Raw genomic sequence first — 19,791 nt, forward strand, 5'->3', positions numbered from 1 at the left:
TTGTTCCTGCACTGTTCACCATACCTTGCTTCAAATATTAGTGTGGTCTTCTACTCTTACCGCCCTGCCTAGCCACCATGTCTTTAAAATATCTCCTGGACAGCAACTTTGATTCCTGTTGCTTACAAGGGTAAAGTCCAACACATCCACCATGGAGGACAAAGCTCTGAAACTGAAAGCACGTTAAAAGCCAGGAAAAAGGGGTAACAAAAGGTTTAAGCAAATACTATAGAGTGTCTCCCCTATAAACTCATTTCCAACTGAGCTAAGCAGTTAACTGTAGTCCCCCCAACCTGCTAGGACTCGAATAATTGCTTCTTAAAGTTTAATTATACAACTTAAAATTTCCAGTATGTTTCCCTCTAGATACTGTGCTGTCCAATATGGTTGCCCCTGGCTACATGTGGCTATTGATAACTTTAAATGTGGCTAGTCCCAATTAGGACGTGTTAAAATATAAAATACACACTGGATTTAAAAAGTATGAAAGAACGTAAAATCTCAACTAAAAATACTGATTACCTGTTGAATTATTTTAAATGTTATACTAATAAATCAAAATTAGTTTCATTAAACTCAGCTAAAATTTTTAAAATTGTGGCCAGCCCAGAGGCATAGTGGTTAAGTTCACGAGCTCCACTTTGGTGGCCCAGGGTTCTCGGGTTTGGATACTGGGGACAGTCCTACACACCGCTCATCAAGCCATGCTGTGGTAGACATCCCACATACAAAACAGAGGAAGATGGGCACAGATGTTAGCCCAGGGCCAATCTTCCTCAGCAAGAAGAGGAGAATTGGCAACAGATGTTAGCTCAGGGTTGATCCTCCACAAAAAAAAAAATTTTTTTAAATTACTGCTCTAGCTGAATGTGGGATGGATCATATCATTCATAATGTAGGACGAGCTCCTAAAATAGTGTAGAAAAACGTAGGAAGATGTTAATGTGTGCTTTTATATCCACACTGCCTTACAAGCACATGAAAATTTTTAATGAAATTGATTTGAGAAAGTATAGCTAAACTGAAAAATGTGAATTTGTAATTATTTCAAAATGAAAAACCATGGTGTTATTTCCCCAGAAACTTGACTTCGTCACTGAAGCATGAAGAGCCATTTTTCCACAAAATTATTGTGCTCTGGGAACACTAAACATTTACTAAAATACATTAAAAATCTTTATAATCATATAACCACTTAATTTTCATTATCACAATAACATACCTAACAAGCAAGTTGGCCAGACTTAGTAACTCCAATTTTTAAAATAAAGGTGTTAAGTTTTACCAATACAAGCAGTCTTCCCTTGTTGTACTGTGGTACTACATTGGGCAGATGTTTTCCAAAGGATTTTCCTAGGGAAAGCTAAAAATTATGACTTTGTTGTAATGAAAGCAAATGAACTGCAAGTTCTGTAGTCCCCTCCCTCCACCAAATTGATGCCCTATTCAGTTTAGTGACAAAGTGGTTTCCTAATGTCTTAGTATTTTAGTTTATGCTAGAGAAGACTTCAAAGGGATAACGAGCAAAGGGCATACAAGGAACTTGTTACAAGGCACTTTATTAAAATAAAAGTGCTTACATCCCTTTCATGTATTAATCTGTTTCCTGAATAACATATGGAATATTTAACAAATACTGTACACCAATTCTATCCTTTATAATAGTAGGAAAACAGTATTATTTGAATAAATTTGTTTACTCCTCCCAACTTCCTTTTACATTTTTGCTCACCATGCTATCACCTGAAGCATAGTTGTTCTTTAAAAAAAAAAAGGAATTTCTAGCAAGTGTTTTCTAATAGCAATTGCAAAACGCTATAGAAACCATAAAACAAATTCAAATAAGAGTTCCAGGTAACTTAAATTAACACCAGTTTTGAGAAAACCATTTTTATTATCATCACCACCCAGCTTATTTGTGCTGGATTATGTACCAAATGGCCAGATCTTCTAAGGAACATCTACGTAACATTTCTTTCATGTTACAAGAGATGAAAATAACTGTACAAGGTTAAGTACAAAAGTACACAAGACAGCGTACACGGAAAATCCACATGAGATTTTATCCCACCTGTAGCTTTTATATATTTGAAAAGTAGAATTCATGAACTAAAAAATATTGTCCTTCTATAGTCCTGTCAAGTTTAATGGAAGTGGGTTTACCTGATTACAACACTAACACCAGTATCACTGATCTGATATTTACAAAAAAATCGTATTTTTCAATAAATTAAAGTCAATGCAACACCCATGCAAGCTAGAATCCTAGCTGTTTGGTGAACAAGGACTGACATCAGAACCAGAAGTCTATAAAGTCCCAAACATTAAATGTGATCTTTTTCAAACTGCATCCATTCCTCGCATTGATGATGTGAAACCCAATCCCATTCCTCTTTGTGTGTGTGTTTGTGATCTTGCCATTTCATACTGAGCATCTAGATTTCTAAATACTTCTTCCTGTTGCTTCAAAGTCTTGTAACTTTCTTCATCAACTGAACTACATCCAGCTTCATCTTCACTCTAAATATCAGACATACAATATATTATTAAAATGAATTCAGATGGGAACAAAAAGTGCTTCTCTCACTTGACAATACTGATAAATCACATTTTTAGGATACATATTTGACTTCAATTACTTAGCTTCCATTCATTCACTCATTCAGCACCTACGGAGTACTGGGATAGAGCAGGATGTAACAAACATCAACTGCATTTAGTGGGCATGAGGAAGAACATGTAGAACATGCCAGACAGTGCATAAACAAATGCCTGAGAGAAGATTAAAGTAGGAAATGGAAATGGAGTGCTTGCTATTTTAAAAAGAGTAGGTGAGAAAGGACTCCAAAAAGGTGACATTTGAACAGAAACCAGAAATAAGAAAGAGTCATGTAGGCAGCTGAGGGAAGAACAGTGCAGGGTAGGGTAACAGGAAATGCAAAGGTCCTCTGGCATGTTCAAGAATAGCCAGCTTAATGCAGCTTATTTTAAGGCAAATATCCTGTCAATGAAAAACCAAGTCCCTTAGTAACAACCAATGTCTGAGCATGTGTGGACCTTTCCAGGTTGTTGTATGAAATCTAATACCGTATCTGTCTATTTACACTTCATTCAGCAAAAACCCAATTTTCTATGTATTTTTAGAAAATATTCCTTGAATCTTTAAAAATTAAGGTCTTACCCTACCAAGTACAGTTAACCTTAAATGAACAGTATTTCTTTTTTCTGCAAATTCATTAATTGTTTTATAATTTCATTTTTATTTACTAAAAGAAGCCTACAATCTCAAACAAGGTTTACGTAAGGTATAAATACTGAGTAATTATCAACAAACATGTTAATTTTAATTGAACAATTAGCACTGTCAACTAGTGATCAAAATACATTTTAGTTAATTCTGTGAAATTAATTCGGAGAACATAAAAAAAGCACTAAAAGGTACCCAGAGTAGACACATCACTGAAATAACTTTTGAGAACCAATGTTATCCTGAAAATGTAAGTTAACATGAATTTTAATACAAAGTACGTAACTCACCTTAATACCCATTAATTTCCTAAATTTGACGTTTTGGTCCTTGTTTCCAAAATTCAATTTTTCCCATATTTCAGCAGACTGGGATTTGTCCTGTTAAGCAACAATGAACTTTTAGAATATACTTTTAGAATATGTAAAACTTACTATCTTTTATTAGGATATTAAATTTCTCCATAATATAGCCTAAGTAAAAGAAATAAGAGCATTTATGGCACTCTATAAATGGAGTTTATAATTATTTTAAGATTTCTATTATAGAATAACGAAGCAAAGAAATATAAGTACTTCACAATACATCTTTTATGAGAAAACCTAAGCTAAGCAGCCTCTTTCCCCTTAATAGATACATGGTAATATTGGTTTCCTTTGAAAGCTTGACTTACATCATGCATTTTTTTCCCCAGCATATTTGTGGCAAATAAAATTATTCCAGTCAGGTTCTCAAAAAAAAAGATAAACCAAAACTAATCTTTTCCAACCCAAATTTATTTTTCTAAGCAATTGCTAATTAGCAATAAATTACAAAAGGAATAAAAGAACTTACCCCTTCTTTCTTGCCTTGCCAAAGCATTTTCCTTTTTTTCTCTTGTTCAGCAAATTTCATTGGATTCACAGCTGCTGGGTTATAATAGCTAGGTACAGCTATTCCGGTCTCTGCCAAAGCTTTAGCCTGCAGGGCCGCCATTTGAGCTGCCATAGCTATCTGAGGAGTTACCTGCGTTCCTGATGCCAATAGGGCAGCAACATTGAGAACAGAACCTCCAGTAGCTGCAGCTGCTGAAGAGGAGATAAGTATGGATTTCAAGACTAAAATAAAACTGACTTACAGTATTACATTTTTTATATGTGCTACTAATCTGCAAAAAGGCAGGATATTTTCACCAAATATAAAGAAATAAATGTTAGCTTATAAAGCAAACAACATTTTAGCAAACAATTATTGACTGTATTCATCAATGGACACATTTCTGTATATGATCCCTTATACATACTAAAACTTCATTTACTTCTCTGAGGATAAAGAGAATTGTGCAAATAGTAAAAAGGTATATGATTTCAATGGTAACTATGGTGCCTGTAGCTAAACTTACAACACACTAAAAACTTTTATTTGTATGGTTCTTTATAGCTTACGAAATGATTTCATAGACATCTCATCTGAAAATCTTAACAAACATTTAAAAACATTAAACAGGTATTATGCGCATATAACAGATACTAAGCCCAGGTTCTATAAAAGTTAAGTGCCATGCCTGGTATTTCCATTTTAAAGTGGCTGAGTCAATCTTCTGTAAAAAGAAAGACTGTTCTATATTACCTAATTTTCTGTCAGTCTGGAACATAAGCTTAAAAAATCCTTAAATTACTAACTTTATGGGAATCCAGTTATGAAAGTTTTGTTATAATCATGTATTAAAAACAAAATGGCAGTTTTAGATTATTTTAAAAGTACCATTATTTACTAGGGATGTCAAAAAACAAAAGACACTTTCCAGATTACATTTCACACCATTCAACAGTAAACTCTCTCTGCACCTTCAATCATCCACAGGCAATGTTTGTGTTATGTCTAAAAACTTGACTTCTTAAATAGTAAGATATAATATATATTTCAGTTCATCTTAATAAACTGCATTTCCAAAATCATAACTAAAAGACACGTGCAGTGATGGCTAAAGTGCTACATAAATAAAAGTAGTCACTATTCACTTGTCAAAATTATCTGCATCAAAGAAATCAGAAACACATATGCATAAAGATTTTATGAGGTAGGAAAGCAACACCAAAAATAAGATGTTCACACTACAACAATAAAAAAAGATGTTTACAACGAACTGAGAAATAATAATAAAAAATGTATACAACGAACTGAAGAATAGCAGATCACAGGCCATTTTCTTCCTATTATTTTTCTGAACTTTTCAAATTTTCTACAAAGAAATGCCGTACTTTCATAGTAATAAAAAAAATTACCTGCAGCTATTTCTTGTTGTTTTTGTTTCTCAACCATTTCTTTTTCTCGCTGTTCTTGTAACTTCTTTGCCCTTTCCAACCTGTCAAAGACAATTTAAATGAATTTAAAGTAACCCTCAATATAAAACCAATATTTATCTTGGTATTTCTCTATACATATACATGTATACACACAAAACACTTTATATATATATAAAATTTTAAATTAAGTTTAACACCTTCCCCAAACCATTATCTGCATGTGGGAAAAAAAGCAATCATTCTTAAGATAGTATCAGTCACAGTTACAGAATATTTCAATACTGGTTTTAAACATTTTTTTTGGCTGTGGAAGATTAGCCCTGAGCTAACATCTGTGCCCATTTTCCTCTATTTTGTATATGGGACGCCACCACAGGATGGCTTGATGAGCAGTGGGTCAGCCTGTGCCCGGGATTTGAACCTGTGAACCCCAGGCTGCCAAAGCAGAGTGCGCGAACTTAACCACTATGCCATGGGGCTGGCCTCTAAACATGTAATTCACTGAATAACCAAAAACTGGAATAGTTTTTATACAGAGTTCCCAAAGAGAATGGTTAAAAAATTAAAATTATTCAATCTTAGTGCTGGTTACAGGAGTAAAGATAAAATTAAATCTTGCAAACAACATATTGAGCGCTGAGTAAATCTTAGGGTATGTTAAGTAGTAAACAATGTATACAGAATTACCTATATGCTTCTTGGGGGAGGATGACACAGGATAAGACCAATCAAAACATGCAGATAATGGTTTTTGTATTTAAACAGACTTTATTATATAGTCTTCAAGTTAATAAAAATTAAAATGCCAAAAATAAAAAAGGCAAGCAAACCCTAAATGTCACTCTCTATAATCTAATAAAATGGGAGGAAAAAACTCAATATTAGAAAATTACTTCTAGCAGCTAAGGAACTGGAAACATGAAACACGAATTCATTCCAAAACGAAATAAAAACAAATTCTGGTTCACACTAAATTCACTAATGAATACACATACTAAATGTGCTGTACTTCCTAGATAGCAAATCATAAGTAATATCATCTTCATAATGAGTTCCTGAAAAAGAAACCCCTTTTCTTCGAAGGATTCTGTGATTTACCAATCATAAGTTAAACACCACTCCTTCCTCCTCTAATGTGGTATAAAGGAGCAAGGACTGTGGGAAAAGGTCTTTTTGTTTTGGGGGGCTATGGGTAGTAAAATACAGTGGTAGTAAATTGGCATTTGTTTTACAAATCGCTGAAATTTACATAAAAGGAATATAATGATCTATAATTTTGTTCCCTTTTTATTAAGCATATATGCAAAAAGACACAGGATACACTGGATTTTGTCCTTAGGAATAAAAGTTTCTGATTAGGGGTCATATTAAAAACTAGGTTCATAGATATGAAAAATATTTCCAAAGCAGTTTTAAAATTCTGTTGTTATTTAAAACGAAAGAAGCTGGGGCTGGCCTGGTGGCGCAAGTGGTTAAGTGTGCGCGCTCCACTGTGGCAGCCCGGCGCGCACCGATGCACTGCTTGGCAAGCCATGCTGTGGTGGCGTCCCACGTGAAGTGGAGGAAGATGAGCATGGATGTTAGCCCAGGGCCAGTCTTCCTCAGCAAAAAAAAAAAAAAAAAAAAAAAAAGAGAGGAGGATTGGCAGATGTTAGCACAGGGCTGATCTCACCAAAAAAAAAAAAAAACAAAAAATGGTCTACCTACTACACTTTTTTATTAACAAAAGACCTCCCTTCAAATTTCAAGGTAGCCAATGACTAATCTGGTATTCTCAAATTACAGTATTTCACGTAAACTTGTCATCTGAAAATCACTACGTAGATTTGCTATTTTTCAAGTCAAAAAAGTTTCAGATGCTAATAACAGCTTCAACTTTAACAAGAACCAAAAATTAAAACACAATAAACTCCTAGTAATAAATAAGACTAAACTTCAGGGCTAAAAAATTACTGCTCAGAGCCGATGGACTGTTCTTTGTAAATTAGTTCAGATACTATAGTAAATTATTTCCTAATTCTGTTGATTTTAGTTTCAGAAAGAAAATACAATTGACTACTATTGGCTGAATATTTAAAATGGCCATTGCAGGTTTGGAATTAACACCATTCACTAAGGTGAATGGAATGAAGAAGGGGTGAGCTCAGACCTTTGCTGCTGCTGCTGTTCAGCTGGAGTTTCTTCCAGGCTGGGATCACAGGGCAGCAGCGCATCAGGTTACATTGTGATAACTGTATTTTTGTAACAAAAAAAAAATACAAACTCAATTTCATAAAGAAAAAAAAAATCAAAATCGCAAGAATATAGTTTTCAGAATATGGGAAAACCTGCAAACAAGCGATTGGATTTTACTTGACTTCTTTCCTGTCTACGTGAGGTAGTTCTTTCAATGGTTCTGCAGATTTTAGTCAGACAGCCCTGTGTGTGTGGTCCCACAACTATCCATCTTGGAAATATTAAAAAATACAATGATCGGGCCGGCCCTGTGGCTTAGCGGTTAAGTGCGCGCACTCCGCTGCTGGCGGCCTGGGTTTGGATCCTGGGCGCGCACCGACGCACCACTTCTCTGGCCATGCTGAGGCCGCATCCCACATACAGCAACTAGCAGGATGCCCAACTAGGACATACAACTATCTACTGGAGCTTTGGGGGGAAAAAAAAAGGAGGATTGGCAATAGATATTAGCTTAGAGCTGGTCTTCCTCAGCAAAAAGAGGAGGATTAGCATGGATGTTAGCTCAGGGCTGATCTTCCTCACAGAAAAAAAAAAAAAAATACAATGATCTCCTTATGCTATCAGCAGTGAAGTTTGTGAGATCAAGTAAACTGGCTTATAATGTTTATTATTTGCCACATTCAAAATAAGAAAACTACTGACAGAATTCTACTTATGGTTTCAGAGACTGTTTTGAGGAAGAAAAAGAGTAAAGACAAAGCTGTTTTAGAGGCAAAATCAACAGTTCTTAAGATTTTAAAAAGTTTCAATTGCAAACAAAATCTCTAGGAGTCTAGATTTGAGAAAAATGAATCAGTTATCATGAAGGAAAAAAGAGGAACTGCTGCAGACACCACAATCTTTCCTGTTGTGCAAATAAATCGATGTTTAAGACGAGAATTAACAAACCACTTACTTAGTTCTAGATCACAAAGACGCCACAGTATTCATGGTTAGATTTAATTATCTGAATTATCCTCTGACTGAAAGCATTCACTTTGTCCACACAATTGTCTACTTGAAGTTGAAATGGAAAAAAATGCATCAGATAAAAACATACGCACCTCCTAGCTAAAGCTTCTTGTGCATCCATTGCTGTATTTCTGCCTCTGAAGGGAGGGGGACTAGGAGTTCGGCTTAAACTTCTGCTAAATCTCCTTGGTTTTTCAATTCTCTTCTTTCTATCTCTGTAATAAATCATATTTTACATATCTCAGTATGGGCAAGTAATGATAATTACTTTGTTGAATCAAAATCAATTAGTCATGTGTCGCCTAATGATGTATCGGTCAATGTCGAACTGAACATACAACGGTGGTCCCATGACATTAGTACCATACAGCCTAGATGTGTCACAGTCTATGTACCATCTAGGTTTCAGTAAGCACTCTACGATGTTTGCATGACGACAAAATTGCCAATGATGCACTTCTCAGAATGTATCCCTGTTGTTAAAACAACGCATGACTGTATTGTGATTATAAAACTAACACAATGAATTCAGTGTTCGAAACAACTCAAGTAATTTTAATAGTACTATTCATACCTGCACTTCACAAAAGAGCTGATCAAATGAGAATATGTAGGAATGCTATACAAGTATTTACGCTTGTTCTTTATTGGTCAGAATGTCAGAAAAACATTTTATAATCTATAAATAAAATTCTGAGCCATAAACTAATACTCTCAGATTGACAGAAGACAAAGAGACCCTGTGAGGGGTCTATTTGATTTTATTCAAGATGATGAATACCTACCGACTTCTACTCCTTGTCCTACTCCTGCTTCTACTCCTATGCCTGTGTCTTGATCTTGAGCGGGAACGAGATCGGATCCGACGTTTTCTTTCCCTGCTTCTGGATCGTGATTTCTTCCTCTCTCTGCTTCTGGATCGTGACTTCTTCCGCTCCCTACTCCTGGATCTTGACTTCTTCCGCTCCCTGCTTCTACTTCGATGACGCCTGAAATTAAAGCACACAAATCTGTAGTTACTTACGAGTTGTGTCTTTTCAATTATAGACGTTATGAATTACTTATCTGTAGTGTATGCAATCAACACAGGCAATAAACTACTCCGTACCGTGTATAGAAAGGATAACTGAGGTTTTTAATGGAAGGAGTTATAAACAAAATTTAGTCTTGTTTGATGATGCCTCCTAGGAAACAGTAAAGCTATAAGATGTCAGAAATGCAACACATCCTATCCCAATTTAAGATTTTAATAGTTTAAAGTCTATTGCCTTACCAAAATGTTTATAAAATTTAAGAATGATACTTAATCTACCAAGGAAAAATTTTGACCAAATCTGATACTACACAAGTATATTCCCCACAGGAACTCCCAAATATGTGGTAAACATTGGCTTCTTAAGACAAAACAAAAATCCCACAAATCTGAGCCTCAACAGACTCAGTTTCTCAAAAATCTTTTCATCTATACCACAAAAGAAAATCTAGATTAGAGTTTAGCAGCAAACAAATCCCACATCAGCAATGTAAAAAGATTGTTATATTGGCTTAAACTATACATAGTTGAGCAATACGAATTTTTTCACTGCAACACAGATAAACCAAGAAGTTAAAAGAAATATATAGTTGTCAATTGAACATGTTAATCATAATCATCTCTTATCCCCCAGCCTTGGACACCATTTTTGCCTTAACAGAAAGCAAAGCCCAAAAGACTTCAGCTATTAGCAGACATCAGTGGGCAAAGGAATAGCTCAAGTTAACAAAAAATATCAATTTTCTAATTAAGATTTTTTGGGTATTGCTGGGTTAATGAGAAGCTTTATGTAATTTAGGAGCTCTTTATAAGGCACTAACTTATAAACACCAAAACTTATTACCTTTCACGAGACCTAGATCTCGAGTGACTTCTGCCTCTCGATGACTTTCTTTCTTTGCGTTTGTGTCTGTCCTCACCGTTTTCAGATGAATTTAGCCGCTCTCTTCCTTTATCAGAAGAATGTTCTTTGTCATTATGTTCCTCAGACTTGTGTTTCTTAGAGGATTTATCTTTGGATTCATGTCTTCTTGCCTGTTTTAAGAAGAAGTTGGTTCTTTCAGGAAAATAGTGCAACAAAGAGAGTTAGTATGGGTATCAGTAGACAAAAATGTTGTGATGCAACATTAGTAACCTTAGGAGTGTGTGGCAAAAAAATGATCTAGTTTCACATCACCCATATGTTGCAGATGTATATTACTAATTTTACTTTTCTTTATAAACCTCCCAAATGCAGTTTCCTCCCCCAAATATTTCCAATACCACAATTAAAACAATAATTTTCAATGTTGAAATAATATTAAACAACCATTATGTCAGAAAAAGAGGAATGCCTGATGTCTCTTTTATCAAAAAGAATAAGGGAAGTACACACAAAACAAAACTTTCAAATTTTTCAACAAACCTTTTAGAGAAACAGACAATGTATAAACATCAACTTATAAACCCAGAGTACATATTAAGTTTAAAATGGTAACGATAATGAAGACAATAAGGACACAAGGAAATGCACCAGAAAAACGCATTTCAAATTAGGTAGCTAAGTAAAATTAATCTAAGTATTAATATTTTCTGCAATTTCAAATTACTTTACGCAGAGTTGACGTGTCCTTTTTATAGCTATCCTGTCACATCCTCTCTAAAAGACGGCTCTTGATTTTTCTCCCAATGTCTAAACTGTGAAGCAATCACTTTTCATCTTGCAATATCCCAACAGGCTTGGAGTTCTATTACATTTCATGTACCTAGGGTAGAAAATGGCAACCGTATCTGTTTTAATTTTTATGAAATAAAACTAGATATAACATAATCAATCCCTACACCATTATACAATACATACTTCCCCCATAATCTCAAAGATTAAACACCAAGGCTTTCACTTTCACAACATATGCATTCAGAGACTGAACTAAAATTAATTGTATGATCAAGTCTCCATCCTACACCCACATACTAAATTAGGAAGTGCTAAACACTAAATTTCCCCCCATTAAGATTTATTGAATCCATCTTGTACTAAGGCTTAAAATCCTGGACATCTCAGAATCACAATTTAAATGCTGGAAGGAAACTCAGATCCTCTAATTTTGTACTTTATGTATGACTAAACTAAGATCTAAAGTCACAAAGCTACATAGCAGCAGAGCTGAACCCAGACCTCATGTTCTTCTGATGCCCAGGCCACCACTTCTGCACCACAATTGGACACTTATTTCATGTTTCTCAAAATAGGCCATAGCATATTTCTTTCTACTCAAGATTAACTTTTCTTAAAAACAAAAAACTTAGCCAAACATTTTGGAACATGCATGATGATATATCTGAAAAGAACCATAGTATGTAATTTATTATTTTGCAGAAAGTTATGCGAGACCTGGAGACACAGCTATATTTTAGTTTCATTGCCAGTTCTCTTTTACATGAGCTTATAAAAGAATATTTCCTTGATTTTGCCATATAGCAGCAAACTGGTAAAGCTTTAAGTGGTTTAACTTTCAAAGGTTTTAGAATTTATTTCAAGCCAGTTTTTCAAACATAACATTATTATTGAAAAAAAAAAAAAAAAAAAAAAAAACCCCATTAAAAACCTTAACTGATTTAAGATATACTTAAGGGAAATAGGAGTTTGAATGACTAATAGTTACCTTATCATGAAGTAGGCTTATTATTTTGCTATCTGAGTCTGCAGCGTCTTCAGTTCAGTCTCTTCGCGCATTAGCACGCTGAGTATGATTTATTATAGAAATGTTATCATGTGAGCTAAACAAAATAGTCATTTTCACAAAAACTCTCCTAAATTAAAAATTTAACAGAGCTTCCATTAGGGGAAGAGGTGAAGTCCCTGCCCACATTTGTTTTAGGAGTCCCTTGCCCAGCCCCCATAAGACTCTTCTCCTCCCTTTTTGGCTGCTACTTCTGTTCTTCCTTGTTGGCTCTTTCCTTGTCTTCTCAGGTGGGTGAGCAAGTTAACTCCTCTGCAACACAGCTGCTGCCTTTTTCCACAAGTTTTGCTGTCACGGCCACCTTTCCAGCTGTCCCTCACCAACACTTTTATTTCAAAATTCAATACTACTATTAGGGAAATTGAACTAGTTCATTAACGAAAAGAGGACTCTTGCTATCTTCCCTAAAGAAAAAGTAGCCCATAGATATCTAGGGTACTGCTACTTAAAGATGATTACTATTTAAAAATCCTGAGCAGTTGTCAGGCATAAGGAGACTCGGGACCTCAGATTAATGGAAGCTCTGTGTGACAGGCCTAAAAAAACGAATTATATTCTTCATATGAAATTTTTATTGTGAATATTTTCACAACATAATAAAATTAATAGTTTTTGAATGAACTTTTCATATAAACAACTATCTTCTTGAAAAATGATGAATCCAAATCATGCTTATTTTATAACTCAATTAACCTTTTAAATTTCAAGTTTTGGTACTTACCTTGACAATATATATATTCACACAAACATTTCTACCAGATACTTTACAAGTATTTTAAAGTGCCTATTCACTACAAAGTGTTAATTACCTCTTTGCTTCTGCTCCGGCTCCTGTGTTTTCTTCCTTCAGTATCTGTGAACACACAAAAATTCACCATAAACAAAAATACAGAAACATCTCAAACACAAATTCCAATATTCATATACAGAGCAATTTCCAGTCCATTTGGCTAACTAAAGATTCTACTTACTAGTCATCTTCCAAAGACTCTATTTTTTATAACAGGGATGGCATTATTCTACTACATTAATACTATACATATCTGAAAAAAAACCAAGCAATCTGAACAAACCAGAATATAACCAAGAGACAGAAATAAGCAAACAGAGTTCCATGGCAAGCCAAAACAAACATCGTCTTTCAGAAGGCTACTAATATTTTAGAAGTACTATATATATATATATATATACACATATATATATATAAAAAATATATTAGAAGTACTAATATTTTACAAAACATTCTGACTAGCCCATCTTGTTTCCTAGTCCATACCAAATTTATAAAGGGGCTTATTGGAGATAAACAATTAAGAACAATAAAAACAAATAAAGAACGCAAAAGAAAATAAACAGGTTGAATTATATTTGGTGTGTTATAAGCAGCCAAAAGGATGTTATAGTTTAGAAAAATTTCCATTCAAAACTGGTTATAATACTGCACAGTTTCAAACATATAGATAAAAACTACATTTGAACCACTTTATAGATGATTATCCAGGGGTGCAAAGGATAAATAACTAGAGCCTAGGTCTTAAAACTTTTAAACTCATTACTATTCTATATATCACTTAACCTCTTCATTAAATAGTAATATTATTTAAAAAAAAAAAAGCTAAACAGAGGCCAGCTGGGTGGCACAGCGGTTCGCGAGATCTGCTTTGGCGGCCCGGGGTTCACCAGTTCGGACCCTAGGTGTGGAGCTACTCACTGCTCATCAAGCCATTCTGGGGCAGTGTAGGAGAGCTGGAACTCTATACAACTATGCACTGGGGTTTTGGGGAGAAAAAGAAAATAAAGAGGAAGACTGGCAACAGACATTAGCACAGGGCCAATCTTCCTCAAAAAAAAAAAAAAAGTAAAACATCATGCTCTCTATAGCACTTAAGTCTAGTTTTCTTTTCCTTAAGTAAATGAGGAAGGAACATTTTAAAAGTCAAACCTCTTGATTTAGAAATATTCTAACATAAGTTAAAAAAAAAAAAAAACAAGGTTAAAAATATCCTTGTAACTTACGTAAAAGGATGTTAAAGTTCAAAATAATATACTACTGCCCAGACTATATCTTTCAAAATATTATTTTGCCAATGTTGAAAACATGGAACTTAAACATCGTAAGGTTAACAAATAGTTACTGTGACACAAATTTAAAAATCCAGTTTTGCCTTTGGACAAATTATAAAACCTCTGCATTAGGACATTTGTATTTCTCATAATTGAAAAATTCTCCAGAAAATTACCAATGTATTTTCTTTTTTTTTAGTGAGGAAGATCAGCCCTGAGCTAACATTTGATGCCGATCCTCCTCTTTTCTCTGAGGAAGCTTGGCCCTGAGCTAACATCCGTGCCCCTCTTCCTCTACTTTATATGGGACGCCACCACAGCATGGCTTGACAAGCAGTGCGTCAGTGCACGCCCAGGATCCAAACCGGCAAACCCCAGGCTGCCACAGTGGAGCGCGTGCACTTAACCGCTTGACCCACCGGGCCGGCACCCCCAATGTACATTCACTATCCATTTTTCAACTGGGAAGAACACATATTAACTACATCAATAAACTAAATTTATGTCTTATACACATGTCTACATAGATCATAACAAATGCTGGTAGTGGTAATTACCATTTCCAACAATTCATACCTGACTTGCGTTTTCTTTCTCTTGACCTTGATCGTGACCTTGAATAATGATGTTTTGAGGCTCTAGGAGAAACAGATACATCTGACTGCTCTTTTTTCTTATCTCTATCTGGGGATGTCTTCTCTGGGGCTAGTCCATCTCGTTCTGTATCACTAGCCTAAAAATTTAAAGAAAGATGATTATAAGTTTTTAATTACATTTAAAATGTATCCAATTTCTTAAAAGACAGGGAAGGGAAAGAAGATAATCACCCTTGAGATAAAATAAAATCAATAAAATAACAAACAAAATCAATAAATCAGAATGGCTGATTTTCAAGTAGCTAAATATGCTTTGTACCTGATAAATAAGCCTGAATAAATTGAAATGACCAACCCAATACCAAAGAGAGACATGTTATTAGACTGATATGTCTTTAATTTTTTAAATCATTATTTTTATAACTTTCAAAACAATGGGGGAAGGAAGGAATAAGCGTTCCAAGTATTTCCAATAAACATTCAAGCAGAGAAAATACAGTCCATTTTAGATTGAACTCAGCTGACTTTACCAATACTTTTTTTTATTTTTATTTTTTAATTTTATTTATTTTTGCCCCCAAAGCCCCAGTAGATAGTTGTAAGTCATAGTTGCACATCCTTCTAGTTGCTGTATGTGGGACGTGGCTTCAGCACGGCCAGAGAAGCGGTGTGTCGGTGCGCACCCGGGATCCGCACCCGGGCCACCAGCAGCGGAGCGCACACACTTAACCGCTAAGCCACGGGGCTGGCCCAATACTTTTTTTTTTTAAATTGGCATACATTAAAAAGCCATTTTAAACGCACTATTAAAGGCAGAAGAGAGTCAAGACTGTAAAATCTTAAAACAGCAGAGAGAATGCTTCTAAAATATTATAAAAGAAAAAACGGAAAATTAACTTACCTATCTGAGAACCCAATCTTAATTTCATTAACCCTCTTATTGAAAACAGCCCCTTGGCACAGTGCTGCTGCAAAATATGGTCTGCCTCTCCTCATATATGCTCTGGGCTATGGAAACATTAAGTTGTTTCTGCTTTAAAGCATTTTATAAGTTATCACAATATAAATTTTTAAAAGATTAAAACAGTACTCAAGCATACCCACTCTTTCCCAGAGACCTGCTTTACCCAAAGAGTAGGTTCCTTCATCTAAGTATCAGTTCTTTGTTTTCCAGTTTACAGGAGGCAATTTCACCTGGCCTGCTCATAATATAGTACTCAGCACAGGAATCAATCAATAAATGTTTGAGAAAGAAACAAATTCCAGTTATTAATTATTTTTCCATTAAAAAAGTACTTTTGTGGCTCTGCTGAACTGTGTGGTCCAAGTTACAAATAACAAGAGTACCACAAAGGAAAAAAATTGATTTAAATGAGTCACAGAAAAAAGCTTCAAGGAGAAACTAGAACCTGAAAGCTCCCCTGATTTTGATAAAAGGCAGGGGAAACAGCTCCAGTGATATGTGGAAGATGGACAGTGGTGACCTATCTGACGAGAGAGGAAATACAAAAATAAGTCAATATGCCTGTGGGGTTGATTACTCAAGACAAGGGATGGCAAACTATGGCCCTTGACCCTTGAGCTAAGAATAGTTTCTACATTTTTAAAAGGGTTGTTAAAACAAGCAAGCAAGGAATGTGACAGAAGCTGTATGTGGTCCACAATGTCTAAAATATTTACTATCTTGCCCTTAACGGAGGAAATCTGGATTGGCTAAATTGCGAATCATTATATATTTTCAGCAGGAGGAATAATCACATGATAATGTACTTCTCTTTCCCTTAGAAAAATTAGTCCAGAAAAGAAACACCGAGGAAACTAAATGGGGAATATTTTAATAAATGAGGTGTAAGAGGTTTCGTTACTTCAAAACTGTTTACTGAGGGTCAAAAATGTGCCAAACTCGATGCTAGATTCCAGGAACAAAAATTATAAATTAAAAGGAAAGGATTTACAGCTTAGTTGGGATGAAAAACACGAATTATGTGTTAAGCCTCTAACAATGGTACAAACAAAACAAAACAGTAAGAAACAGAAGGAAGCAACTAAATACTGAGAGGCTCTCATTAGAGCATATGTACTTCTCCAGTTTTCTACCTATGGGTGATTTCTGGAATCATAAAATTTTTGTGCTGAAAAGCTTTCATCCCTTAGAATCGAGTTCAACTTTCTCATTTTAAAGATGAGATCCAGAAACATTAGATGACTAACCTAAGATGGTACTCTTTGCTGTCTACTATTAATAAATGATGCAGTGTTACACAATTAAGGATGATTCTGCTTTTCATAACTCATATTGGTCATTTTCTTTTATTCTTGTTCTCATCACTATCCTTAAGGACGATTTCAGACACGTCTATGCTGTGCTAAGCGTTCGTAAAGCTTACACTTGGTAAAATAAAAGCAACTGCAAAAACTTTAAGCACTGCTATCACTTCTCAGTGCATGCCATTTTTCTGCCAGAGACAGCATTCCTGAACCACTGGCATATCCCATTCTCTTCTACAGAGATCATGACTAGAATTGAAAATCTTTCCACAGAAAAGTCAGCATCTAGCCCAGACAGTAAAAGTTTTCAGTCAATGCTTAACATCACAGAAGCTTGGCAACAGGGAAGTCAAATGCCCTAGGTTTAAGGGAAGGCACCCTGTGATACAGGCTAATAACTTACATCCAACAGCCATTTTCATCTGCAAAATATCCAACAGGACAACAGCAAAAACCATCCTATCACTGAACAAATACGAATGATAGGTGGCCACTTAGCCCATGCGTAACTTATTTCCGGAGGATATTTTATAGTAGCATAATGAAAGTATCCAAAAAGAATCAAGTGAATTTTAAAATTTCCCTGAAAATTTCTAAGCCTTATTTCAATTTAGTAGGGATCTATATAAAAATCTCAAAAATGCTAACTGCAAAACTGCTCTCTACTCTAGTATTTGCTCTATTAGAAGCCCACTATTGTTTCTTAAAATTTACACATTGTTTAAAACCCTAATAACGTTCAAGACATAGTATATCAATCTTTTTCCAGTGCAAAGAAGGTACACTGAATTTAATACTAGGCCACTTCTCCAGGGAATTGTGTCTCTTTACTGAACAAGGACACCGCAGAAACAAATGTTTGAATTGATTTCAGTTTTTAAAATATTTGAGCCCCAAATAAAATAACGCTACCCTTTAAAGTACATTAAGAGGCCCAAAACCCTATTTAAACAAAGGAAAACATTAAATCGATTAGCTGCACAAATACCAAATGCCTGCCTACTGTTTGAAACCTTATTAAAAAAAAAAAAATCGGTTCTAAATTCAATCAATTAAGTATGGGGGCAGGGGGTGGGGGGCAGAAAAACCATTCTTTCTAATTCGAGATACCCCAATTACCACAAAGAGTAAACTACAAATTTTTCGTTATGTTTAATAGTCGTCTTTATTTTCGAAAATGGGAAAACATAACTTGTCACTGAGTGGAAAGGAATGCAAAATGCTTGCATTTTTCTTTAAAACAGGCTAAGTAAAAATGAAGTAAACACAATAATACGATCCATCAGGGTTGGGCAGCTTACACCCGAAGCAGACTTACTGTTCGGAAGAGATAATTTAAGACCTGTAGTTTTTATTTAAAATTATATGGGTCAATGAAAGGTTCTTAAATTTAAAGGAACAACGCCAAAAACAGAGCTTGATGATAATGCCTCACTTCAAAATTATTACATCACGAGGCGCTTCGGATCGGAGCATCAATCAGAATTCGTAGTTCTAAAGCCTGCTCCTAATTAAGTCGAATTTTCACCCCCTCTCAGCAACACCTTCCCCAGCTCCTTACTAAGGAATAAACTAAGGTTTTCACAGACGATCGCTAAGCGAAATCAAGCCACTAGAACCATCAAAGCGAGCGTAGGCAAAAAATATTGCTACAAGACCACTCTCTTCTCCCATTCTATCCCTTACCGACACCGCCTTTTTGACTCAATACTTTTCAGAGACGACCCCTGATTCCCATTCTCTGCCCCAGTCCTTGCCCACCACTGACATCAATTCCCAGGCCCTCACGAAACTCAATATAAACCACTAGCCAGAGTGAGTAAGCTAAACTGGAGGCAGTTCCGTGGGCCGAAAAGAAGGTAGAACTGGGAAACAGATGAGAAAGTTCTGGAAGAAAAGACACTCCCTGCCGCTCCCCACCCCCACCGACACCGCCTTATTCCCCCTCCCTACAGCAGGCAGCCATGATGGCGGGCACAGAAGAAGGCCGCGGCGCCATTTTGTCCACACACGCGCGGACAACAGCTCTGGGAGCCGTACAGCCACTCTTTGGAGAGTGGTAGAAACATATCCCTGGCTTTAAACTGAGACTCAGCACCTACCGCCATAGTCCAGAGTCCTGGCCGCTACGGCGGCGCCTCCAGTTGCCGTTTTAAACAGTACCGGCCGCCTCGACGCTTCGCCACAGACTAAGTCGCTCGCGCGAGAGACCCGGATGGCACAAAGGCGAAGAGGCCCGGCACGTTGCACAGCTTGCTGGGAGGAAAAGGGGTGGTGATAAGAGTTTCTATAGCAACGCGGTTCGAGGCGGTGATTGGCTGTTCTTTTTGAAGGGGGCGTTAGAGAGCAGGGCAGGGCCAAGAATACACCCTAGCGTGTGCGCCTGGAG

At 35.8% G+C, this 19,791-nt stretch overlaps 1 protein-coding gene across 4 annotated transcripts; it reads right to left on the reverse strand.

Annotated features, from left to right (window-relative positions):
• Positions 1-1,542: 1,542 nt before the first annotated feature.
• RSRC2 (arginine and serine rich coiled-coil 2) lies at positions 1,543-19,663 on the reverse strand. Of its 4 annotated transcripts, none has more exons than XM_087423364.1 (12): positions 19,505-19,630; positions 16,036-16,142; positions 15,115-15,271; positions 13,284-13,327; positions 12,397-12,474; positions 10,596-10,808; positions 9,504-9,707; positions 8,811-8,933; positions 5,512-5,591; positions 4,082-4,311; positions 3,538-3,627; positions 1,543-2,520 (listed from the first exon to the last, which is right to left on the reverse strand). In XM_087423364.1, exons 5-12 carry the CDS (start codon positions 12,402-12,404, stop codon positions 2,341-2,343), a joined length of 1,128 nt encoding a protein of 375 aa, XP_087279490.1. In that variant the 5' UTR covers positions 12,405-12,474; positions 13,284-13,327; positions 15,115-15,271; positions 16,036-16,142; positions 19,505-19,630; the 3' UTR covers positions 1,543-2,340. The 4 variants fall into 4 exon arrangements, with proteins under 4 accessions (XP_087279490.1, XP_014642634.1, XP_087279489.1 ...); XM_014787148.2 differs by having other exon boundaries at positions 4,082-4,314; positions 19,505-19,629; XM_087423363.1 differs by lacking the exons at positions 12,397-12,474; positions 16,036-16,142 and having other exon boundaries at positions 10,596-10,786; positions 19,505-19,663.
• Between the last annotated feature and the right edge of the window lie 128 nt (positions 19,664-19,791).

This window comes from Ceratotherium simum, chromosome 35 (assembly GCF_057802395.1).
Source record: "Ceratotherium simum simum isolate JZ-2026a chromosome 35, ASM5780239v1, whole genome shotgun sequence".
Taxonomy (NCBI): Eukaryota; Metazoa; Chordata; class Mammalia; order Perissodactyla; family Rhinocerotidae; genus Ceratotherium; species Ceratotherium simum.